The 27,022-nt window shown below is 42.8% G+C and overlaps 1 protein-coding gene across 1 annotated transcript; it reads left to right on the forward strand.

Annotated features, from left to right (window-relative positions):
- On the forward strand, nucleotides 1-26,648 carry cdk1 (cyclin dependent kinase 1). The gene is made up of 9 exons (XM_078224417.1): nucleotides 1-138; nucleotides 1,680-1,784; nucleotides 13,051-13,107; nucleotides 17,110-17,266; nucleotides 18,272-18,395; nucleotides 20,669-20,839; nucleotides 22,792-22,955; nucleotides 25,422-25,560; nucleotides 26,247-26,648. The coding sequence occupies exons 3-9, from the start codon at nucleotides 13,071-13,073 to the stop codon at nucleotides 26,358-26,360; spliced, it is 906 nt and encodes a 301-aa protein (XP_078080543.1). The 5' UTR covers nucleotides 1-138; nucleotides 1,680-1,784; nucleotides 13,051-13,070; the 3' UTR covers nucleotides 26,361-26,648.
- Nucleotides 26,649-27,022: the final 374 nt, after the last annotated feature.

Here is a 27,022-nt window from a genome sequence, read left to right on the forward strand (position 1 = left end):
GGTGGGAGGGGGGAGCGGTTGGAGGGAGCGAGCGGCATTCAAACTGCGGCAAGAGCGGCGGCGGAGCCTGGGCCGCATTCACCTCACCGACCCGGCCCAAACTCACCTCACCAACCCGGCCTCCCCGTGTCCCCGCAGGTTTGTCCCGCCGAGGTCAGCTCCCTGGGGATTGGAGTCCAGCTCGGGGCTTTGGGGGGGAGGAGGGGGTTTCCGGGCTAAACGGGTGGAATTGAGCCCCGGGTCGCGAGCGGCCTTTGGGCCTCCCTGACCTCTCACTGCCAGCTTAGCTCGGGTCGAATCAGAGCCCCGGGACCAGCTCCCGCTGGGGCTCACTGGCACCCTCTGTGTTAGCGTCAGCTCTCCAGCTGCTGCCGCAATTCAAATTTCTTTATTTAATCCTGTATTTGCCGAGTTAAGCAATCTGTTTCCGGGCAGAGGGGGGATTTAACCCAGCTCTATAATATTATCAAAGGCCTGGGTCAAAGGGAAGGACCCTTTTCACTTGGAGAGAGATCATTAACCAGAGGATAGAGGTTTATAATCATTGGCAGGCGGTTTAGAGGGGAGTTGTGTAATTTTCCATCCCCAGGAAGGTGAGGATCGAGAACTCACTGCCTGAAAGGCTGGCAGGAAGCAGAGCTGGTCCTTACATTTTTATAAAATTCTTTGTGTTTGAGGTGCCACAGAGCTGTGAACTAAACTGGAATGGGATTGGATTAGACTGGCATGATAGGCCTGTGTTGTAAAGGCATAAGAATATTTTTAAAAATACAAGCAAGTATGGTGACACTGGTTTCATCTTGGGTTTTGTGTCCAATTCTGGCCACCACTGATGAGGAAGGATGTGATAGCAGAAAAAAATTGAGTGGCATCAGAGATTGGAGCTACTGTGCATGTCCTCCTTGAGAAAAGAGGAGGTTGAGAGATTTGGTAGTGGTGCTCTAAATCATGAGGGACTTGACAGTGGATGTTGTTTGAAGGGGAGAGTTCATGATAAATCAGTAGGTGACACGAGAAAGAACTTTTTCCTGAAGTGAGTGGGTAGGATCTGGAAGGTGCTGCCTGAGAGTGGTGGAGGTGGATTCAGTCATGGCTTTCAAAAGAGATTTTAATCACGATCTGAAAAGAAATATGCAGGGCTATGTGGGAAAAGGCAGGGGTGTGGGACTGGCCACCATGTGAGAGAGCCACCATGAACCTGAATTCTACCCCCCACCCACCCCTTTCTGTGATCATTCTGTGACCTTTTCTATTTTTGATGACTGCAGTAATGGCTAGGGAGGCCCTGGACTGGAGGAGGCAAGTCTGGCTTTGTTCCAGCTCTGGTTATTGCCTGGTGACCTGTTCAGGAAAGTACATGCTTGGTGTGGACTCTGGACAGCTTTATGATGTTGATGTCAGCTAGACAGCCCATTGTCACTCAGCATTGGAAGCTCAAGAGTGGAGAATGACTGAGTGCACACAAGTATAGACAGCAAATTTAATTGTTCCTCTAATCTCTGTGGGCACTCGGCGAATGCAGGGCTTGCCACTCTGGAGAAATTGTGATTTTTATATTTTTTAATGCAGCATTGCTAAATTTGGAGTGCTCTAGGATTTCACAGCTTGTAAATTTGACTAAAATTTGACTCCAGCTACAGAATAAATTGATAATATTTGGATTTATCTGTGTTCACCAGACAAACGCGACCACTGCATTCCCAAAAGCTACCTGGACTGTTGTCCTCTGGGTGAAGAATACTTTCCTGGAAGATTTGTCACTGGACTTTAGCCTGTTAATACAGGTAGGCATTCTGATCTTTTGCGTTTGGTCAAGTTTTCTTTTTAAAATTACAAACTTTTCTATACAATGAAGGGACAACCAACAGTCCATAATAAAATGTACATCTATATTCTGCCTTTATTGTAATCTCCAGACTGTTGGACTGATCACTTTTTCTATTTCGATCAATAAACTTGTCAGTGGAATCACAGGCAAAGTTAAGAATTACAGTGAGGATTGTAAAGCCACCTGCTTGAATTCTGCCAAAAGGGGAAGGTACAGAATGAGACTGAAGTGATTCTTTAGCACAGTACAGTAATTGCTTTGGTTTACCAAAGGGTAAGAGTTAATGTGCAGTGTAACCAAATTCCACATTGGTGCCTATGGAGCTATATTGCATCATGCATTCAAGAAGAAAAATCATAGGTACGGTGGTACAGTGGTTAGCACTGCTGCCTCACAGCTCCAGGGACGCGGGATCAATTCTCGCCTTGAGTGACTGTGTGGAGTTTGCGTATTCTCCCCGTGTCTGCATGGGTTTCCTCCCACAGTCCAAAGATGTGCGGGTTAGGTTGATTGGCTATGCTAAATTGCCCCTTCGTGTCAGGGGCATTAGCAGGGTAAATATGTGGCGTTACAGAGATTGGGCCTGGGTGGGGTTGTCGGTACAGGCTCGATGGGCTGAATGGCCTCCTGCACTGTAGGGATTCTATTTTAAAATTGTAAAATACTCCAGATGTGGGAAAGACTCAGCCCATCATGTCTGTGCTAGCCATCAAGCACTTTTCTATTCTTATCCCATTTTCCAACACTTGGTCCATAACATTGTATGCTATGGCGTTTCAACTGCTCATCTAAATGCTGCTTAAATGTTGAGGTTTGCCACCTCTACCATCCTTTTAGGCAGTGAGTTCCAGATTCCCACCACCCTCTGTGAAAAGGTTTTTACTCAATTCTCCTCTAATTCTCCTGCTCCTTACCTTAAATCTATGCCTCCTGGTTATTTTGCTTTTATAATTCATTTTATGAGACTTGAGCATTGCTGGCTGGGCCAGCATTTATTGCCCATCCCTAACATTTGAGAATCAACCACTTTGTGGATCTGGAGTCGCATGTAGGCCAGGCCAGGTAAGGATGGCCGATCTCATCTCTAAAGGACATTAGTGAATCAGATGGGTTCACCAGATGACAGGGACAAGCATTTATGATCTGAATTTTTCTAGCTCCATGTTGAATCCTGAGGATACAGAGGTAAGCTTGCAATGATGGCAGAATTTCATGACAGTCGACAGGAAATTCAGGGTCACACTTGCAGAGTGAACAAGTGTTCCCCAAATAAATCACCTAATCTGCATTTGGACACCTTCAAGAGCAGCGAATATAGCACATGGTAAATGAATGTGCAAGTAAATTGCTGTTTCAGCTGGAATGAATATCTCTCCCTTGGAGAGTGGGAAGGAAGGAGATAGAAGATTAGGTATATATGAGCATACAGAACAGTAGCAGAAATGGCCATCCGGCCCCTTGAGCCTGCCCCTCCGTTCAGTAAGATAATGACTAACCAGTTTGTGCTTCGAATTCCACATTCCCATCTGCCCCATATAACCGTAGGTTTCCCATCTACCTTTGCCTTAAATATAGAAGGGTGCTGAAGCGGGGGGGAGTCATTAAATATATTTAAACAGGCTGAGTGCAGAGATGTCATTGCCTCTGGCTTGAGTCTAGAACAAGGGGGTCACAGTCTCAGGATATGGGGTAGGCCATTTAGAACTGAGATGATGAGAGACTTCTTCACTCGGAGGGTGGCGAACCTGTGGAATTCTCTGGATGCCAAATCACTAAATGTATTTAAGAAGAAAATAGTGTTCTGGACTCTAAAGACATCAAAGAGTATGGGGAGAACACTGGAGTATGACATTAAGATGGAGGATCTGCTGTGATATTGAATGGCAGAGCAGGTTCGAAGGGCTGAACATCCTACTTCTATCTTTTTGTGAGCCGCATGAGGAGATGTTAGCTTGGTCAAAGATGTCGTTTGTAAGGGCTGTTGTAAAGAAGGAATTGTGGAGAGGTTTGGGGAGGGAATTCCAGAACTTTATTGAAGATGAGATCGCAGATTACTTGGAAGTGCATGATAAAGTAGGACTGAGTCAGCACGGCTTTGTCAAGAAGAGGTCATGTCTGACAAATCTGTTAGAGTTCTTTAAGGAGGTAACAAGGAAGTTAGATAAAGGAGAACCAGTGGACATGATTTATTTAGATTTCCAGAAGGCCGTTGACACGGTGCCGCATAGGAGACTGTTAACTAAGTTAAGAGTCCATGGTGTTACGGTAAGATCCTGACATGGATAGAGGGTTGGCTGACTGGCAGAAGGCAGAGAGTAGGGATAAAGTAGGGAGATAATGCATCCAGATAGGACAAACAAACAAGAGAAATCTTGCATCCAGATAGGACAAACAAGAGGCAACTGCCTCAAATACTGGACTGTTGTAAAATCTAGAACAGTTGGTCATCCTACACTTTTCATTGATCTGTGGACATAGATTTCAAGATTTCTCTTGTTTGTCCTATCTGGATGCATTATCTCCCTACTTCAGGATGGCAGCCGGTGACTAGTGGTGTGCCTCAGGGGTCAGTGTTGGGATCACAACTTTTCACAATATACATTAACGATTTGGAAGAAGGAACTGAAGGCACTGTTGCTAAGTTTGTAGATGTTACAAAGATGTAGAGGGACAGGTAGTATTGAGGAAGCAGGGGGACTGCAGAAGGACTTGGACAGGTTAGGAGAGTGGGCAAAGAAGTGGCAGATGGAATACAATGTGGAAAAGTGTGAGGTTATGCACTTTGGAATGAGGAATGGAGGCATAGACTATTTTCTAAATGGGAAAATGCTCAGGAAATCAGAAACACGGACTTGGGAGCCCCTGTTCAAGATTCTCTTGAGGTTGGGAAGGCAAATGCAATATTAGCATTCATGTCGAGAGGGCTAGAATACAAGAGCAGGGATGTACTTCTGAGGCTGTCTAAGGCTCTGGTCAGACCCCATTTGGAGTATTGTGAGCAGTTTTGGGCCCCATATCTAAGGAAGGATGTGCTGGCCTTGGAAAGGGTCCAGAGGAGGTTCACAAGAATGATCCCTGGAATGAAGAGCTTGTCGTATGAGGAACAGTTGAGGACGCTGGGACTGTACTCATTGACGTTTAGAAGGATGAGGGGGGATCTTATTGAAACTTACAGGATGCTGCGAGGCCTGGATAGAGTGGATGTGGAGAGGATGTTTCCATTAGTAGTAAAAACTCGAACCAGAGGGCACAACCGCAGGCGAAAGGGACAATCCTTGAAAACACATCAGGAATTTCTTCAGCCAGAGTGGTGAATCTGTGGAACTTTTTGCCGCAGAAATGGCTGTGGAGACCAGGTCATTGAGTGTCTTTAAGATAGAGATAGGTTCTTGATTAATAAGGGGATCAGGGGTTATGGGGAAATGGCAGGAGAATGGGAATGAGAAAAATATCAGCCATGATTGAATGGCGGAGCAGACTCGATGGGCCGAGTGGCCTTATTCTGCTCCTATGTCTTATGGTCTTAAAGCACAGGTAGCAGAAGGCATGGCTGCTGAAGAATCTGGTGTCATAGGAGTCAGTTATCTGAGGATTGTGGGGCTGGAGGAGTGAACAGGAAGGTTGGGAGCCAGGGAAGGATTTGAAAACGAGGATGAAAATGTCAAAATTGAGCCATTGCTTAGCTGGGAGCAGGTGTGGGAACAGATTTACGGCATCGATGGAAGTCTTTCGACTCATCGTGTTATGCTACTGAGAGTTATTCAGCCTGATCCCACTTTCCAGCCCTTAGTCTGTAGGTTGTAGTTTGGGCACCTGGAGTGTGTATCAGTGAGTGTTTTTTAACATGTGATGATGGATTCTGACTCTTTTAGCCAATGAATTCCAGCCCCTACTACCCTCCAGGATGGAAAGAAGTTGAGGTGCTGTCCAGGGGGGTGGAGGGTTCTATCCAAACTGGAACCAGGGCACCAAGCAGTGCATGTGTTCAGGGTGTAACGGCTACCATGATTTGAATTTGATTAGAAAGATATGCTTTGCAGAGGGATGCATTTGGGCCACTTGCATTGGGTGATGGGAAGTACTGAATATCAGTACTTCTGGATGTTGAGAATGAAACATCAAAATGTCTTAATAGTAGCGGGGTACTGGGAGGAGAGCTCGGTGCGCAGGTGCAACTGCATGCCATGCATGCATGAAAATCAAAAAAATCTGGGACAAATGGTGTTCTGGCAGCAAACAACCTGTATGTAAAGGCAACTGCCTCAAATACTGGACTGTTGTAAAATCTAGAACAGTTGGTCATCCTACACTTTTCATTGATCTGTGGACATAGATTTCAAGATTTCTCTTGTTTGTCCTATCTGGATGCATTATCTCCCACTCCTCTGGATTAAACTGCATTTGCCACTTCCGCCCAGCTGACCAGTTCTCTTTCCCCTGCCCCCCCCCCCCCATTTTCTCTAACAACCAATTTGTACCATCTGCAAACTGTTTAGTCATTATGATCTGCAAAGGACTCAGTACAGAACCCCTTGGTAGCCCCATTGCACTCATGAAAAGACACCCCATCACCATTTTTAAAAAAAAGCTTTACTACTTGTCACTGAACCAATTTTGGATCCAAGTTGCCATTTCCCTTTGGATATATTGGATTTTACATCTTTGACCAGTCTGCCATGAGGGACCTTGTTGAAATCCACGGGGACTACATTCAATATGTGACCTTCATTGGACCCTCCTTGTTGCCTTGTAATGAACTTAGTCAGACATGATTTACCAATAGGCTGAATTTGTGGTGATAATGATTTTGGGCTTCCCGATATTGAATTGAAGATGATTTCTGTATATCCGGTAATGAATGCCTGACAAACAATCTGACAATTTGGAGATAGTGATGGTGAGGGAGATCGAGGTATCATCATTGACATTATTTTTAGATGCTGACTCCAAAGGCCAGCATATAGATCAGAAATTAGATAAGGGAGGGGGCACCAGAAGTAATGATGTGGGAGTGTTGTAGAAGCTATTGCAGATTCAGGATATGCTGACAGAAATAAAGTTTAAGTTTTGTTTAGTGTGTTGGCCGAGTTGAAAAATGGCACGAAATGAAACTGTTCAGAATGAGCTGTAGAGGGAGCAGTGACTTTTTATTTGATAATGGGATGGGACTCACTGACCAGACCATGCTGCTGTCCTTGTCTAGCTGCTCCTATTGACTTTTTCTACCATGGTTCATTACGGCTGGATTTGTTGGGCCATTTCAGAGGGCAGTTAAGAGTCAGCTGTATTGATTTCTGTGTGAAATCATGTCTAAGGCAGACCAGGTAAGGAAGGAAAATTTTCTTCCCATAAAGGCATTAGTGAACCAGGTGAGTTTAAGACAATCCCGAAGTTTCACAGTCATTTGTTACTGTTATAACTACAAGCTTATTCCAGGTTTTTTAATTTAAATTTATAAATTCCCCAGTTTCTCTTTGTTTGTGCCCAAGTCATACTTTTAACTGTTTCCATCGCTGTTTTTCCTGGAACAGGTCACTGGTGCCCTTATCTTGCGTAGTAACCCCTTAATGTTGCACCATATCAAACCCAAACTGAGCGCCAAATTCCCCATCCCCGTTGGCGGTGGCAGAATGTGAACAGCCAGAGAATTCTGGCCCATGTTGACTCTGCCTATAGTTCCTTGCTTTCTGTCTGCCTCCTTTCTGAATAAAGGTGTTATATTTTCTAATTTCCAATCCATTGAGACTCTTCCAGAACGTAAGGAATTTTGGAAAATTATTACCTATAGACCCTGTTCCTGGGGACTTGTAAGTCATTGGGTTTAATTGCACCTTTTCCCTTGTGGGAATTGTTTTCTTCTCTCCCTGTCATTTATTTGTAATATTTAAGTATTTTGGGTACATTTCTAAGTCATCTACAATGAAGGCAGACACAGTACCTGTTCAATGCCATTTCCTTCTTTTCCATTATCAATTTCTCAGGCTTGCTCTATAGAGGACCAACACCAGAGTTAGTTACCCTTTTTCCTACTTGTAGAAATTCATATCATCCATATTTATATTGCCAGCTTTTTTTCATATTTCATCTTAGTTCTTTGGTTCTTAAAATGTTTCCAATTTTCTGGCCCACAATTATTCTTTAGCTTCCTTTTATGTAGTCATGGATGATGCTTTCTTCTCGAATCTCTTATTGGAATAAATCTTTCCTGCGAGTTACTAAATGTCTCCTTAAAAGTTTGCCATAGCTCCTTTCCTTTCAATCTAGTTTCCCAGTTCATTTTAGCCACCTCTGCCGTAACTTTATAATTACCTTTTATTTAGGTTTAAAACATTAATCTTAGACCCACACTTCCTGCGTACCCCCAAACTGAAAATGAAATTGTATATTTTTATTATTTTTGTCACCTGGAGGCATCTTTTTCTTGAGGTTGATTAGTTCTGTCTCATTGCACAGTCATGATGTGGAGATGCCGGCGTTGGACTGGGGTAAACACAGTAAGAAGTTTAACAACACCAGGTTAAAGTCCAACAGGTTTATTTGGTAGCAAAAGCCACACAAGCTTTCGGAGCTCCAAGCCCCTTCTTCAGGTGAGTGGGAATTCTGTTCACAAACAGGGCATATAAAGAGTCTGTGTCGTTATATGCCCTGTTTGTGAACAGAATTCCCACTTACCTGAAGAAGGGGCTTGGAGCTCCGAAAGCTTGTGTGGCTTTTGCTACCAAATAAACCTGTTGGACTTTAACCTGGTGTTGTTAAACTTCTTACTGTCATTGCACAGTACCAGGTCCAGAATGGCCAGCTCCCTGGTTGTCTCTAGAATGTACTGCACGAAGAAATTGTCTCGAATGCACGCAAACAAACTAATTTTCCAGCCTACCTTTGCCAATCTGATTGCCCAATCTCTATGTAGATTAAAGTTGTCCATGATTATTGCAATACCTCTCTTGCCTTTTTCTTTCTCTTCCTGTTCTATTAGGGAGCGATTAAAACTACTTCCACAAACAAGTGATCTCTTGCCTTTCCTATTTCTTGTCTCTACCCAAACTGATTCTACATGTTGCCCTTTCAAACTAAGATCAACTCTCACAACTGTACTAATGACATCTTGATTATCAGAGCTACCCCACCGCCTTTTCCTACCTTCCTGTCTTTTTAAAATGTCATATCCTTGGATATTCAGGTCCCAGCCCTGGTCACCTTGCAACCATCTCTTGGTTATGACCATCAAGTTGTAACTATTTATTTCTATCTGTGCTAACAATTCGTCAGTTTTGTTACAAATGCTGCATGCATTCAGATACAGAGGCTTTAACTCTTTTGTTTTGCAGTCTTCGGCCTCATTTTATGGGTGGTACAGTGGTTAGCACAACAAAGGAAATTACAGCACAGGAACAGGCCCTTCAGCCCTCCAAGCCTGTACCGACCATGCTGCCCGACTTAACTAAAACCCCCTCTACCCTTCCGGGGACCATATATCTCTATTCCCATCCTGTTCATATTTTTCTCAAGACGCCCCTTAAAAGTCATTACCGTATCTGCTTCCACTCCCTCCCCCGGCAACGAGTTCCAGGCACCCACTACTCCCTGTGTAAAAAAAAAAAACCTGCCTCATACATCTCCTTTAAACCTTGCCCCTCGCACCTTAAACCTGTGCCCCCTGGCAATTGACTCTTCCACCCTGGGAAAAAGTTTCTGACTATCCACTCTGTCCATGCTCCTCATAATCTTGTAGACTTCCATCAGGTCACCCCTCAACCTCCGTCGTTGCAGTGAGAACAAACCAAGTTTCTCCAACCTCTCCTCATAGCTAATGCCCTCCATACCAGGCAATATCCTGGTAAATCTTTTCTGTACCCTCTCCAAAGCCTCCACATCCTTCTGGTAGTGTGGCGACCAGAATTGAACACTATATTCCAAGTGCGGCCTAACTAAGGTTCTATAAAGCATCAACATGACTTGCCAATTTTTAAACTCGATGCCCCGGCCAATGAAGGCAAGCATGCCGTATGCCGCCTTGACTAATTCTCCACTTGCATTGCCACTTTCAGTGACCTGTGTACCTGTACACCCTTTGTCTATCAATACTCTTAAGGGTTCTGCCATTTACTGTATATTTCCTATCTATATTAGACCTTCCAAAATGCATTACCTCACATTTGTCCGGATTAAATATATGAATTGTCCAAAGATGTGCGGGTTAGGTTGATTGGCCATGCGAAGATTGTCCCTTAGTGTCCTGAGATGCGTAGGTTAGAGGGATTAACGGGTAAATGTGTAGGGATATGGGGGTAGGGCCTGGGTGGGGTTGTGGTCGGTGCAGACTCGATGGACCAGATGGCTTCTTTCTGCACTGTAGGGTTTCTATGATTCTAAACTCCATCTGCCATCTCTCCGCCCATGTCTCCAACCGATCTATATCCTGCTGCATCCTCTGATAGACCTCATCGCTATTCGCAAATCCACCAACCTTTGTGTCATTTACAAACTTACTAATCAAACTAGTTACATTTTCCTCCAAATCATTTTTATTTTTATATATATTAATTACAAATAGCAAAGATCCTAGCACTGATCCCTGAGGAGCGCCACTTGTCACAGCCCTCCATTCAGAAACGCACCCTTCCAATTCTACCCTCTGTCTTCTTTGACTGAGCCAGTTTTGTATCCACCTTGCCAGCTCACCTCTGATTCCATGCGACTTCACCTTCTGCACCAGTCTGCCATGAGGGACCTTGTCAAAGGCCTTACTGAAGTCCATGTAGACAACATCCACTGCCCTACCCTCATCAATCATCTTTGTCACTTCCTTGAAAAGCTCGATCAAGTTCATGAGACATGACCTCCCTTTCACAAAACCATGTTGCCTCTCACTAATACGTCCACTTATTTCCAAGTGGGGAATAAATCCTGTCTCGAAGAATCCTCTCAAATAATTTCCCTACCACTGATGTAAGGCTCACCGGCCTGTAATTACCTGGATTAGTCTTGCTACCCTTCTTAAACAAAGAAACAACATTGGCTATTCTCCAATTCTCCACTGCTGCCTCACAGCACCAGGGACCTGGATTCAATTCTGGTTTTCAGTAACTGAAGTTTGCGAGCTCTTTCCGTGTCTGCATGGGTTTCCTCTAGGGAGTTCTGGTGGGGTTTGCACTTATTTTGAGAATAATGGTCCCAACACTGAACTCTTGGGACTGTTTATTCTTTGGGATTTTAAAGGAAAGGACCATAAGGGAAAGGAACAGAATTAGGCCATTTGGCCCATCGCATCTGCTCTTCCATTCGATCATGGCTGATATGTTTCTCTATCTCATTCTCCTGCCTTTTCCCCATAACCTTTAATCCCCATACCAAGCAAAATACACTCAATGACCTGGCCTCTACAGCCTTCTGTGGCAATGAATTCCACAGATTCACCACCCTCTGGCTGAAGAAATTCCTCCTCATCTTGGTTCTAAAGGGTCATCCCTTTACTCTGAGACTGTGCCCTCAGACCCTAGTCTCACCTACTAATGGAAGCATCTTCTCCATATCCACTCTATCCAGACCTTTCAATATTCTGTATGTTTCAATAAGATGAATATTTTAAAAGGTGAACGTGCATCTTGATAATTGCTGCAAGCAAGTGCATGTGCACACAAAATCACAAGTATGAAGTAGAGGAGGTTAACTTTTGGCCAAATTAAGATTCAACAATAAAGGGCAAGTAAGAGTTTTCCCTGAGTTCTTTGCTGCTGTTTGTGATTAAAGGAATTCTTTAAATGGTCATCTTGTTGATTTTCCTGGAAAAACTGCTTTGGAAATTGAAGCTGTCTTCAGAATTTCTGCCCATTGTCCCCTGAATGGTATAAGCAGGCAGATCTTCAACCAGGCTAAATTGATAAGCTCATGTCTGGGCACACCTTGGCTATTATGTTGCTAGGTGATGTCCAAGCCATCAGTTCTGAGTGTCCCATTCTTTCCTGTGATGAACTAGGAAGAACATTCAGTGTAGCCATTGTCTTTGCAGATTTTCTGTCTCTGCCTGATGGAATGTAGCTTTTGGGAATAATGCAAATAGTGACAGTCACTTTAAGTTTCAATCCATCTTTGAAGTAATCTTGACATTGACAGGTGTGAAATTCCACAGAAGGTTTGCCTGGACATGTCCTAATTGTAATCCACTTGGGGCGGCACAGTGGCAGTGGTTAGCACTGCTGCCTCGCAGCGCCAAGGACCTGGGTTCGATTCCCCACTTGGGTCATTGTCTGTGTGGAGTTTGCATGTTCTCCCTGTATCTGCGTGGGTCTCCTCCGGGTGTTCACGTTTCCTCCCACAGTCCAAAGATGTGCAGGCTAGGTGAATTGGCCATGTTAAATTCTCCCTCAGTGTACCGGAACAGGCGCCGGAGTGTGGCGACTAGGGGATTTTCATAGTAACTTCATTGCAGTGTGAATGTAAGCCTACTTCTGACGAATAAATAAACTTTAAACTTTAAAATTTTGACTTGTAGCTGCAAGTGTGTCAGATTACCTTTGGCAGCCATCTTAAGTCAGTGTCTTTGTTTCTAACAGATGAAACTCTTTTTATATTAAAAAAAGTTCCATATGAGAATCTAGCAAATAAAGTTGAAATTGAATATTTGACGTCAATGCACCTATGTAACAGTATAAATATACCATTTATTTTCCCCCTACTTTGGATGCACAGATAATTTGATAGTCAACTCTGGGCGCTTCTTCAATTCTTCTGTTCTTGGTTAGAGAAATATTTAGTCATTCTTCACCTCAACTGGTAGCACAGAATGCAGAAGGAAGCCATTCGGCCCATCAGGTCTGCACTGACTCTTCGACAGGGCATCCTATCCCTGTAACCCCACATATTTGCCACACTAATCCCCCTAACCTCCACATCTTGGAACGCTAAGGGACAATTTAGCATGGCCAGTCCACCTAACCTGCACAGCTTTGGACTGTGGGAGGAAACCAGAGCACCCAGAGGAATCCACGCAGACACGGGGAGAACGGCACGCGGTCATCCAAAGCCAGAATTGAACCCGGGTTCCTTGCGCTGTAAGGCAGAATTGCTAACCACCGTTCCGTCAATAAGTTGCAAACTGCATATAATCAAAAGAAGGTTCTTTGATTCGAGGTCAGAATTTGAACATTAACGGTATTTGAAGCCTCTTATGTTTTTTTATATATCTCAGAAATCTGATGCTCTTGTGTCTGTCCACTTTTCAGGCTAAATTGTGAATATTAGCATGGATGATTATGTCAAGATTGAGAAAATTGGTGAAGGTGAGTAAACTTTTTTCTTCAACGTTGGATCTTCAGGCTGACTTTCAGGATCTGCGAAATGGTGCTTGCTTTCGCTAAAGTTGCGATTTGGACTACTTGCTGTATAAAATTTCCTCTTTGGATATCAGACTTGTCCCTTTTTGATATCAAATGCTTTCGTATCTTTCCTCCGCTCCCAACTCCAGAAAAAGACTACAATCATGTTTCACATTCTAGTTGCCTCAATTGTTGTGCAATTTTCAATTTCAATAACATGAAATAAGATATTTTACACTCCAACACAACTAAGAGACAGGAACCGTTTTCATTTGCATCCAAGCAAACTATATTACAAGAAGCAGTTTAAGGCCACTTAGGTGAGTGCTATAGTTTTCTGGTCAAATGGAGTCTGATTGGAGGAAGTTCTGGGAAAGATTAATATGGATTTGGGAGGTGGCAACACAAAGTACTTTAGAGAGGAAAGGGAAAGTTGGATAGAAGATGGTAATCTGAAGGCTAAGGGGCAAGGGTGTGTTTTTATTTGGAAGGGGCGGAAGGGGATTTTAAGATTTGATGGAAAGGGACACAGTATCTGAAGAGAGAGGACTTACTAACAATATCAGCTAAGAGTGGTCAGTGATTAGATGGGAATAGGATCAAGGGAGCAGGAGTTAGATAGCGATGGACAAGATCAGCTTGGAGGGGAGATCAGGAAGAAATGGTACAAAAATGTGAGGCTTGGACTGGAGGGCCTTTGGGGGAGGCCTGGCCCTTGTGGGGCTTAGTGGATGGGAAGGAAATGGTAGAGGGTGGTGTTGGGGTGGAAGAATAGTTTATAGGTTGAGAAGCGCAACCATTGGTTATCTTTGCAAACCAGTGAGAAAGCTTTTCAACAGCACAATGGGAAAGACAGTAGAACAGCAATGGCAGGAGTTTCTGGGAGTAATTGAGGACACAGTGCAGAGGTTCATCCCAAACAAAAGAAAGGTTATCAGAGGGGGGATTAGGCAGCCATGGCTGACAAAGGAAGTCAGGGAATGCATCAAGGCAAAAGAGAGAGCCTATAATGTGGCAAAGAGTAGTGGGAAGTCAGAAGATTGGGAAGGCTATAAAAACAAACAGAGGATAACAAAGAGAGAAATAAGGAAGGAGAGGATCAAATATGAAGGTAGGCTAGCCAGTAACATTAGGAATGATAGTAAAAGTTTCTTTAAATACATTAAAAACAAACGGGAGGCAAAAGTAGACATTGGGCCGCTCCAAAATGACGCTGGTAATCTAGTGATGGGAGACAAGGAAATAGCTGAGGAACTTAATAAGTACTTTGCGTCAGTCTTCACAGTAGAAGACATGAGTAATATCCCAACAATTCAGGAAAGTCAGGGGGCAGAGTTGAATATGGTTGCCATCACAAAGGAGAAAGTGCTAGAGAAACTAAAAGGTCTGAAAATTGATAAATCTCCGGGCCCAGATGGGCTACATCCTAGAGTTCTAAAGGAGATAGCTGAAGAAATAGTGGAGGCGTTAGTTATGATCTTTCAAAAGTCACTGGAGTCAGGGAAAGTCCCAGAGGATTGGAAAATCGCTGTTGTAACCCCACTGTTCAAGAAGGGAACAAGAAAAAAGATGGAAAATTATAGGCCAATTAGCCTAACCTCAGTTGTTGGCAAAATTCTAGAATCCATCGTTAAGGATGAGATTTCTAAATTCTTGGAAGTGCAGGGTCGGATTAAGACAAGTCAGCATGGATTTAGTAAGGGGAGGTCGTGCCTGACAAACCTGTTAGAGTTCTTTGAAGAGATAACAAATAGGTTAGACCAAGGAGAGCCAATGGATGTTATCTATCTTGACTTCCAAAAGGCCTTTGACAAGGTGCCTCACGGGAGACTGCTGAGTAAAATAAGGGCCCATGGTATTCGAGGCAAGGTACTAACATGGATTGACGATTGGCTGTCAGACAGAAGGCAGAGAGTTGGGATAAAAGGTTCTTTCTCAGAATGGCAACCGGTGACAAGTGGTGTCCCGCAGGGTTCAGTGTTGGGGCCACAGCTGTTCTCTTTATATATTAACGATCTAGATGACGGGACTGGGAGCATTCTGGCCAAGTTTGCCGATGATACAAAGATAGGTGGAGGGGCAGGTAGTATTGAGGAGGTGGGGAGGCTGCAGAAAGATTTAGACAGTTTAGGAGAGTGGTCCAAGAAGTGGCTGATGAAATTCAACGTGGGCAAGTGCGAGGTCGTACACTTTGGAAAAAAGAATAGGGGCATGGACTATTTTCTAAACGGTGACAAAATTCATAATGCTAAAGTGCAAAGGGACTTGGGAGTCCTAGTCCAGGATTCTCTAAAGGTAAACTTGCAGGTTGAGTCCGTAATTAAGAAAGCAAATGTAATGTTGTCATTTATCTCAAGAGGCTTGGAATACAAAAGCAGGGATGTACTTCTGAGGCTTTATAAAGCACTGGTTAGGCCCCATTTGGAGTACTGTGAGCAATTTTGGGCCCCACACCTCAGGAAGGACATACTGGCACTGGAGCGGGTCCAGCGGAGATTCACACGGATGATCCCAGGAATGGTAGGCCTGACATACGATGAACGTCTGAGGATCGTGGGATTATATTCATTGGAGTTTAGGAGGTTGAGGGGAGATCTGATAGAAACTTACAAGATAATGAACGGCTTAGATAGGATGGACGTAGGGAAGTTGTTTCCATTAACAGGGGAGACTAGGACGCGGGGGCACAGCCTTAGAATAAAAGGGAGTCACTTTAGAACAGAGATGAGGAGAAATTTCTTCAGCCAGAGAGTGGTGGGTCTGTGGAATTCATTGCCACAGAGGGCTGTGGAGGCCGAGACGTTGAGCGTCTTCAAGACAGAAATTGATAAATTCTTGATTTCTCGAGGAATTAAGGGCTATGGGGAGAGAGCGGGTAAATGGAGTTGAAATCAACCATGATTGAATGGTGGAGTGGACTCGATGGGCCGAATGGCCTTACTTCCGCTCCTTTTTCCTCTGATGGAGAAATCCAGCACGAGGGGGCATGGCTTTAAATTGAGGGGGGGTAGTTACAGGACCGATGTCAGGGGTAGGTTCTTTACCCAGAGAGTGGTGAGGGATTGGAATGCCCTACCAGCATCAGTTGTAAATGCGCCTAGTTTGGGGGCGTTTAAGAGAGCCGTAGATAGATTCATGGACGATAAGAAATTGGTTTAGGTTGGAGGGTCACTTTTTTTTTTTGTTTGTAACTGGTCGGTGCAACATCGTGGGCCGAAGGGCCTGTTCTGCGCTGTAATGTTCTATGTTCTATGTTCTATGTCTTATGGTCTTACATCGGTCATTGTGGTGAATGAGCAAATTGCCAGAACATGTCCAGGATTCACCAATAAAGTTGCTGTTCTGAGTTCACAGCTCGTTGAACAAGGTTACTGTGGGTTAAGGAAAATCTGGAAAAGTTATCGAATTTATAAATTACCTTTTCTGGCCTGGAAATTTCCAACAAGGTTCCAAAGTCTTTGAAAGGTCGTGGAATCTTATAAAAACAGGAATGAGACTTATTTGACTTGGAGCAGAAAATTCTGACATTTTCCGATGTTTTCTGATGCCCACTTCTGCCTCTATAATTGTTTGCTTTGCTTCACGTGTCTGGAATCCAGTACATATTTTGTTCTGCTCTTGCCTGATCCCAACTATTGCTGCCGCAGCTACTTTGGATTCTATCAGAACAACAGCAGTCATTGGCTAAGACGCCTGTAAATCGAGGCGCTGTGTGTGCCAGATTTCCCCATGTCCCTCCTCTCTCCTTTGCCTCCTGCGGAGAGGTGTATGTCGGCAGAGGACTCGCATGCTTTTCAGAGCACAGTAAACCAGGTACGGTCAAGTAGGAACAAGTATCTGGTGAAGGAGATGGCCCACTTTGTCCAATCCACTGAAAACTCCTATTTCAACATGGAAAAGCCATGGGATTTTATTTCACTGAAGTTGCAGAGACTCTGATTTAAGAAATTGCTGAATTTGTTTCAGGTACCTATGGGGTTGTTTATAAAGGGCGTCATAAAACAACGCAACAAATAGTGGCCATGAAGAAAATCCGTTTGGAGAGTGAAGAGGAAGGTGTTCCCAGCACCGCAATCAGAGAGATTTCCCTTTTAAAGGAACTGCAGCATCCTAATATTGTATGGTGGGTGCACTCACTTTATATTCTGTGTTGAGTTTACTTGAAATTAGAATCACCTTAAGATTGCAGGGATGATCCTAGTGGACTGCTTAAATAAAGTGTCCTAAATTGGAACATGTTAATATCCTACACTTTGAGTCCGTGCAAGGACAGCGCCTAATTTGAGTGCTTAACTGGGAGTGAAAGAGGCAATAATTTTATGGTTAATTACTCAAGTTATCTTCCATATCTATCTGCATAAATTGCTGTAATTAATTGATTGTGAAAAGATTTGGGAGTCCTGGTGATACACACCATCTGTCGGTGTTTAAAATTGGCCAAACCACACAATGTGATCACAAGTGATCTGAAGTATAAATATATTCTCTGAAACATGTTGCAGTTTCACCGTTTGATAAATGTTTTACAAGCTTTGTGTCTGTCAGCTTGGATGCACTTAAATGGGGGAGGATAACTGACTATAGAGTCCTAATGTGGGTTGTATAAAGTTATTTTCTTTACTGGCAGGAAAGAACAAAACCAATTTATCCAGTTAATATTGACTTTTGCGGCTGTTGCATTTGTAAGAAACTGCATCGTCAGTTTTTGATTTAACTGTGTTACGTATCGTCAGGTGGATGCACAATATCCCATGGTGTGACTCAAAGCTTGGGAGTTCTCCTGCTATCATTTCTGATATAATCACACACTATGCCCTTAAACAAATTGCCTAGTTATTTTGTTGCTCTTTGTGGGACCTTGCTGTCTGCAAATTGGCGTTTCCACCATTACAGAAGCAGCTTCAAATCATTGGCTATAAAGTGCTTTGAGGTGTTTGTGAAGGACATCCTATAAATGCAAGTCCTTCTTTAAGTGCAGATATGTTGACTGGACCAGATTTGGTGAACTCATTTTAAAATAGCCAGTCTGCATTGTGTCTAGGCTCTCAGAACCAGAGATAGCTGACATCAAAAGCGTGTAGTGTCTTTTGCAAAGGAGAGAATGTTTTGATGTGATGTTTCTCTTTAGTCTTCAAGATGTACTGATGCAAGATGCAAGACTCTACCTTATATTTGAATTCCTTTCAATGGACTTGAAAAAATATTTGGATTCCTTGCCGACTCGTCAGATGATGGAACAAATGCTGGTTAAGGTATCTGCAGCCTTACTTGCTAATTGGGCTTCATTACTCGGGGGAAAATTGAAAATCATTCTGGTGTTTGCATTTATATTGGCACCTCAAAGCATTATCATTTGTTTTTTGAATAGACAAAAGTGTTGATATTCTGTAAAAACAAATTATGTATACCACATGATGTATATTCAGGGGAAAAATTATAGTGAAAAAAAAGCTTGGAAGAATAGAAAGGAATAAGGGAGGATTGAGACAACCTTAGAAGTTTAAGTTAAATCAAATTAAAAATTAATTTTGTCCTCTGTTCTGAACTTACCTGTCACTCTGACAATTCAGGATTTGCTCGAGATTCCTCTAGCTATTCCAAAGGTGATCATTACCTTTTGAGAGCGCCTTGAAACTGGCTGGATACTTTTTGAATCAGCACATTGCCCTGGGTGCTGCTACTAAATTTCCTCGTGGTTCAATTCATTGTGCATCCAAACACATTATTGTCATGATCCTGCACTAAAATCATGTTTATAGCTATTTCCTCTTCCTCCATATTGCTCTCTCTGTGCTACAACTGGTTCCGTGACTGACTTTCCATAAATTTTGGTTCTCTGGGCCTCTGCCCTTGTTCCTGATCTTTGTTTTCCTTGCACCAATGACCACTACTTGGCTAACGCTACCGTTATAATATTCATCCTCTGGATGTGGGCATCTCCACCTCTCCTCATTACAACTTAGTGGCTTGCTAGGCTACTCCAGAAGGAGTTTGCATTAACCATGTTGAAGTTGAACTGGAACCACACAGTCCAGACCAGGTAAGAAAATTGCCCTTCCTTCTGTAATGGGCATTCGTGAATCTGGTGGGCTTTGATAAAAGTCTGGCAACTTCATGGTTACTTTCACTGTTTAAGATTAAAATTCTCAAGCTCCCAAAATGGGATTTGAACTTGTGTTCTCTTTATTAGTCCTGGCTTCTGGATTGCCCAATACCATAACCACTGGACTACTGTAATCAGTAATTTTGTTCTAATTTCACTGCATTAGGTACTCAGATTGCCTCGTTTATCAGTGGTCCAACATGAGGTTTTTCTTTGAACTTTATCAAATAGTTTCTTTTATGTCTTGATTTTAGCTATCAAATACTAGCTTTATCTATTAGCACTATGTCTAGTTTTCCATTTGTCTACTTCCTTGACTTTGCTAACTTGAGTTCAGATGATAACCTTGTGTCTTTTCCATTGCGCGCAAGTTCTAAACAACTGTCTTGTGTACCGAATTCTTTTCTACTGATTCCTACATAGCTCAAAATTGCCCCCGTGCTTTGTCATGTTTCTTGTGATCCTCAGCAAGATACTAAAGTCTATTTGAAATGTGATGCACCTTTCACCTCTCGCAAAGGGACTGTTGTTTTCTCGCAATCTTTCATGTCTTTTTTAAACAGTGTAGTCAGATTTCTTCAAATATCCTGCCACATATGTTCCTCTCTTCATCCCTACGGTCAATACATTAACTTATTTTTCCCAAGTCCCCCCCTATTTCTCGTACAAACATTATTTGCTACTTCCTGGTTTGATTTGTGTTTTTTTTTTCCATTTTTGCTCCACAGCTTGGTTTCCCAGTTTTAAAAAGAAATGAATTGAAATGCTGAGAATTTCTGTACCCACACAGCTTGCATATTTTCTACAAAGTTAAATCAAGTAGAACTGGGATTGTTTTGAATCATAGAATGCCTACAGTACAGGAGGAGGCCATTTGGCCCAGTGAGACTGCACTGACAACGATCCCACCCAGGTCCTATCCCCACATATTGACCCTGCTGATCCCCCTGAGACTTAGAGGCAATTTACCATGGCCAATTGACCTAAATAACAAGGCTTTTAGACTGTGGGAGGAAACCCACGCAGACGCGGGGAGAACGTGCAGACTCCACATAAACAGTCACCCAAGCCGGGAATGGAACCTGGGTCCCTGGCACTGAGACAGCAGTGCTAAGCACTGTGTCACCATGTTGCCCAGAGTCCAGGTCTGAAAAGCCAGCAAAAGTCACTGATTTGCAAGTAGTAATTTTTTAAAACTTCAATAAGTGGACATTACAGTTCCGCTTTCACACTGCTGTCTCCTCCTGTCCATCAACTTGGTGCTTTATGTGCTGGCATTGAGATATTAGCTGGATTTCTCCCTTGAATCAACTACACAATTAATCAGTTTCAAAGTAAGGACATTAGTCTCGTTGTTATTTATGGATTGAACTCTACCAAATGAGTACGACCAATGGTGTTTCATGCTTTTTTTCTTCTCAGAGTTACCTGTACCAGATCACACAGGGGATTGCCTTTTGTCACTCGAGAAGAGTTTTGCACAGAGACTTAAAGCCTCAGAACTTGCTGATTGACAGTAAAGGCGTTATTAAATTGGCCGACTTTGGACTAGCTCGTGCCTTTGGTGTCCCTGTCAGAGTTTACACTCATGAGGTACAAGTCTAGTTGTGCAGTTTCTTTGTAAAGGTGTGAATAAATGCAATTTTAAAGGAAAGTTTGTGCAGTAATGTACCTTTTGCTTGAAAAAAAAGACATCAAAGCTTTTCATCCTGTGCTCATCCGAACACTTTGCAAGAATACCAAGAAAGTGTGATTTTTAAAACATTGTTTTGTGGGATGTGGGTGTATTGTATTGCTGATCCCTAATTGAGGGGGTATTGAAGAGTCACATGTAGGCCAGAGCAGGTAAGGATGTTAGATTTCCTTCCTTAAAGGGCATTAGTGAACCAAGTGAGTTTTTACAACTATCAACAATGGTTTCACAGTCGTCTTTTAATTCCAGATTTTTATCGTGGTGGGACTGGAACCAGATCCTCGGAGCATTCCTGTGGGTCTCTGGATCACTGGTCCAGTGACGATACCACTACACCACTGCCTCTCCTAACAATACCAATTTTATGCTGTTCGAGAAGAAAATGCTGGTTGGTTGGCAAGTAGACTGGTAGAGGCATTACCATGGAGAATGCACCAAGTGACTGACAGTTAACTGCCGAGCATTGTTTGAAATTTAAATGAGGCAGTTTGACCCTGATTGGTCAAGGCATTACTGTGAGCAACAAGTCAGCATACAAAATCGGCATGCATTTTGTTGATGTAGTCATGTGCAAGTCAGACAGGTCATACTGTGGGATTCTGAACAGCCTGTCATGTGCAATGCAAACGTCTTGGTTTTGTGGAGCCTTAAAACCAAACTGGACATATGCATCCATAAACCTGAAAGAGACTGGAATAGTTATCCTTGATAAGCATGACTACATCAACAAAATGCATGCCTGGTTTACATTTCTAACAATGCTTGGAAGTTTATTATCAGTCACCTGGTGCATTTTCCATGACAACACCTCTACCAATCAGAGCTCTTCTCATACAGTATAACTTGTTGTTTTTCTTATACTGGTATGCTTGCAGTGTCTCCTGTTGGGTGTTAAGATGAAAAGCTTCGACAGGTCTCTTCAAGTTCTGTACTGCCAAAGACAAGTTATTTTAATGTTTGCTTTGCATCTGTTTTAAGATTGGTATTTTTAAGTTCTAATCATTGGATTGGCACCTTCCTGCCTCAAGGGAAGATGATATTTTGATGTAATAACTAAGTACATGCCATTAGACCTTTAGCTCTGACTCTTTCCCTACTGTGGAGATGCTGGCGTTGGACTGGGGTAAACACAGTAAGAGTTTTAACAACACCTGGTTAAAGTCCAACAGGATCTGTTGGACTTTAACCTGGTGTTGTTAAAACTCTTACTGTCTTTCCCTACTCCCAACTGTCTTTGCATTATTTATTTGGCTGCAACAGGCAAATGCATGGCTATTTGCAAATCTTGACAATTTGACATGATATTCTGAGAACAATGCATGAGCTGAGATCTTGGGGGTAGAAATATGCACTTTGAAGCATGCTTTTTATATTTTGAAATTGGGTTCCATTTTTGACAGGTTTTAGATATTGAACTGTTGGCCAATAACATAACCTTTGTCATCCATGTTGAGCAGTATTTTATGGAGTCCCTTTCTATCAAATTGGGGTCTCTATGGATTTTAAAATCCGTAATGTTTGTTATTAGTATTGCAAGTAGGCTTACATTAACACTGCAATGAAGTTACTGTGAAAATCCCCTCGTCGCCACACTCCAGCGCCTGTTCTGTTCGGGTACACTGAGGGGGAATTTAGCATGGCCAATTCACCTAACCAGCGCATCTTTCAGACTGTAGGAGGAAACTGGAGCACTCGGAAGAAACCCCCACAGACACTGGGAGTGTGTGCAAACTCCACACAGATAGTGAGCCAAGCCAGGAATCGAACTTGGGTCCCTGGCACTGAGGCAGCAGTGCTAACCACTGTGTCGCCCAAGCCAACAGCTTATTGTGTGTGTGATTTGTTTTCAAAGGTTGTGACACTGTGGTACAGAGCTCCTGAAGTACTCCTGGGTTCTGCTCGGTACTCTACGCCCGTGGATATCTGGAGTATCGGCACGATATTTGCTGAAATGGCTACAAAAAGACCCCTCTTCCACGGGGACTCTGAGATTGATCAGCTTTTCAGGATTTTCAGGTATGTCAAAACAAAAGCTCTGTCTACAATAAACCCCAAGGTGTGCGCACGAAAACAGGGTGCTTTAAATTGTTTGCCATTTTAAGATGTCTGCGTTCCTCTTTCTTCTCTCTGATCTTCGAGTGCACTGTAAAGGGCAAATGTCTCCTTTGTTATACTAAAGGATGATATTCACAATGCTATAGTGACCTTGATCAGTCTCTTCATACAACATTACAGTGTGCAGCATCTTTCTGGGTTTAGTCTGGCAAAGTGGGGAGATGTTCTTTGGGATCCTGAAAGTCCCCTACACCAAATTCAGGCATGACTGAATTGATTGGATCCAACCTGCACTGTAATGGGAACTTCCTTTAGATTTCAGCTTTGGCAGAGTTCTCCTTCTTTCGTCCAGAAAGAGAGATGCGATGGTGCCTGTTCTGGGTGGATTTCTGACTGAATCCAAACATTTTGATTCCCACTTATTTTTCTGTTTGTTTTGAAGTGTTTATGAATCAAATCTAAAGAATTCCTTGAAGATTAAAATGTGGAGTCTGGAGGATTTTATTGTAACCTAGCTGTTCTCTTGCTCTTGAGGATGAGATGCTGAGTGATCCAAGTAGCACTCTAGTTTTCATTCTGATGTCTGAGTTCATTTATCTGTTAATTTTCACAATAGCGGAGCAGTGAGAATTTGCACCTACCTTTTGTATCCGTATTAATGGTGGAGTCACAAGGAATTGGACCTTAAGGTGATTAGGGTTTGTATAGTGACGATCCTCTTTCTTTCCCCTTAGCGCCCTCCACAGATGCACATTGTTGTCGCCTTGTTCTCCAGCTCCAATCTCAGTGTAAATCCCCAAAATGATGAAGGATCCCTGACCGGGGCTCTGATTCGTTGCTTAATGGTGGAGATTTCATTGAACTCGTTACAGAAATATTTTAATACATTTTTGTAACAGTCTCTCACCCTTCTGTTTTGCTCATTTTCAAATTAAAAGTATGATACCAGGTGAATGTTAGACAGGACTGACAGCCATTCAGAGTGCACTTTCAAATGACCAATTTCAAAAACAGCTGCCAATGTAGGAGATTCCCACTGCATACCAGTTTACAAACTCATCTTAAACAGCACTTAGTCAGCAATGACAGTTCCCCAGTGCCTCTCAACTCCAGATCTCTGCAGCTTTGGTCCAAACATGGACAGGAGAGCTAAATTGCAAAGAGAGTGAGCAATCCAGGCATTATTTGACTAAATGTCAGCTTCAAGGAGCTCTAGCAACATTTAAATCAAGGAAAATTCCCCACTTGTTAGGAGTCAAAACAAAATACAAATGAAGGTGGTCGTTAGAAGCCAGTCATCCCAGCCCCTGGACATCGATACTGGAGTTCTTCAACCTCTGCTGCTTCAATGACTTTCCCTCTATAATAAAGGGACATTCACTGATGATTGCAAAGCTGCAGTGTTCAGTTCAATTCCCAACATTTCAAATAATGAAGCAGCTCACTCTCGTCCTGCTAATTTTTAGCAGCATGGCCACAATTTACATGGTGGCTGCGGATCCATGAGGCAGAGCAGTATTCTGCAGCAGAGTAGACTAGGACCATTGTTGTGGTTTGAAGTGTTGTGATTGCTTGCCCTGTGATGTTCCAGTTTTTGAATCTGCTCCATCCAATTTTAACTTTTTGTGGGTGAGGTTGAATGGTGAGAGTCCTGTCCAGGATAACACTCCAGGTATCTTAGATGGGAGTCATGGGTAAGTCACTTTCCTCGAAGAAATGTTCACTCCTTTTTAATAGTGTTGCTGTTCAGAGGAATACTGACAGAATTGAGTCAAAGTGCCTCTTCCAGAAGTAGCATTCGATTAGGTCCAAATTGTTTGTTGTGGGTGACATTGGCATGGACCTACAAGAGTTAAAGGACATGTCAGCCACATACATGTTGAAAAAGATCAGTGTAAACATGAGCCCTGTGGTAGACTGAGTCTGTGTTCAGCTGGTCATGTCACCAAGACAAACAAGGATTTGCAGTTGTTCGTGGGCTTTGAGTCGAAAGGTTTCTTGGCATTTAGTGGTTGAAAGCTTCAGTAGCAGAGACTTGTCAGACAGATCTGCAAGGTAGCTTCAGCCTTCCTCCGAGCCCTTCTGGAACTTTGCCTCAGTGTTGGCACTGAATGCAAGGCCTTCGTTAAAGCGGCCTCTTTGTTTCAAGCCTACCTGCTCGTTTGGGAGAGTGGCTTTTAGTGCCAGTTTTATCCTTTTAAACCAACTTGTAAGTAGGGCGATGGAAACAGTGGCTTTTGAGATAATGGGCTGGTTTTTGTGGCTTTGTGTTGGCAATGGCTTTGGAATGATGTCAGGCTTTTGGGATTATCCAGTGTCGAGGATGTTGGAATTTGGCAAGCCACATTGTTGTGGCTTCAGCTTCGTACTCCAGGCAGCTTTCAGGCATCTTACTGGAATTAAAAACTTTGTCATGTCTCCTTACAGGACCTTGGGTACACCAAACAACGAAACCTGGCCAGAGGTTGAGACATTGCCAGACTACAAGAACACCTTTCCCAAGTGGAAAGCTGGAAGCTTGTCACAAGTGAAGAATATCGATGTTAATGGCCTTGACCTGCTCGCAGTAAGTTGATTTTTGCAAATAACTTCTTTGCTTTCTGCTATTTGGGATGCGGAAATGTGAATTCATTGATCCTGCATAGTGGTAATACCAACTGAACCTTCAAATTCCTGACCAGAACCAGCTTTGAACTATATTTCTTCGTAGCTGTGTTTATTTGTGCCACATGGTGATAGTTTCAGCTTTTAATCGTTCGCTACTGCAATTAAACTATCAATAATTTGCACTGCATTTCCAACAGAGTTTGCATTATACAGACTCGTGTTAATTGGATGTAATTGCTCATGCTCCAGTTTAGTAATTTGAAACCAATTTACATTTATTTGATGGCACTAGCAGCAATAAAGTGTAAAACTTGTGCAGAGATAAACCTTATCAAATACGATACAGCTACAATAAAATGTAATGAACAGAGCAAGATAATTTGAAGCATTCAGAAATGTCAACTGGTGTTGCAGAGTACAATGCACTTGGGAAATTCATACTTCAATGCAAATAAACTAGACAAAGCTAAGTGTTTCCTCAAATTTATGATCAGTGAAGCATTTGTTAGAATGCTGAAAGTTTACAGTGTAATCTTGTGGGCCTTGCATTTTTATGGTTTGGTTCACATACGCCTTTTGCTGTGTCTGCTGTGAGAAATAATGCAACAGTGTCACCTTTCTAATGAAGTGTTTGTCTTTTAACAGAAAACATTGATTTACGATCCTGCCCGAAGAATCTCTGCAAAGGAAGCTTTGCGCCATCCGTATTTTGATGATTTGGATAAATCCAGTCTCCCTGCCAATATACAAAGGAACTAATGCTTGTTAAAAAGTAATTGTGTGTCTCTCTCCATTTGGCAGTGAAACTGGGCAATCTTTAAACACACCCAAGACTATGTCTTCTCCTCCCCCACCCCCCCCCCCCCACCCCTACCACCAACTTTTTAAAAAATTTGGTTGCAACTGTTTCTGTATTAAACTTCTATAGATTTGTCTGTTCATGTCTATGTATTTTTCTCCTTCTAACTATACTATTGTGGCACATTATTGAACTTGTTTTTGTACCTGTATAACTTGTAAATATGAATAAAGGCTTAACATACACCATATTGCCGATGGACTCAGTTTTTTTTGATAAAGATTCTGTTGATTTTTTAAAAATTTATTCTTGGAATCGGTGCCTCTGGCAAAGCCAGTATTAATTGCCTACACCTAATTGCCCTTGAGCTTAAACTGCTGTAGACCATGTGGTGTAGGTGCATCCATCATGCTATTAGGGAGGGTGTTTCAGGATTTTGACCCAGTGACAGTGAAGGAACGGTGATAATGTTCCAAGTCAAGATGGTGTGTGCCTTGGAGGGGAACTTGCAGGGGCTGGTGTTCCTATACGTCATCTGTCCTTGACCTTCCAGGTAGCAACAGTCGTGGGTTTGGAAGGTGCTGTTGGAGGAGCTTTGGTTTGTTGCTGCAGTGCATCTCAT

Source organism: Mustelus asterias, chromosome 11 (assembly GCF_964213995.1).
Source record: "Mustelus asterias chromosome 11, sMusAst1.hap1.1, whole genome shotgun sequence".
Classification (NCBI taxonomy): Eukaryota; Metazoa; Chordata; class Chondrichthyes; order Carcharhiniformes; family Triakidae; genus Mustelus; species Mustelus asterias.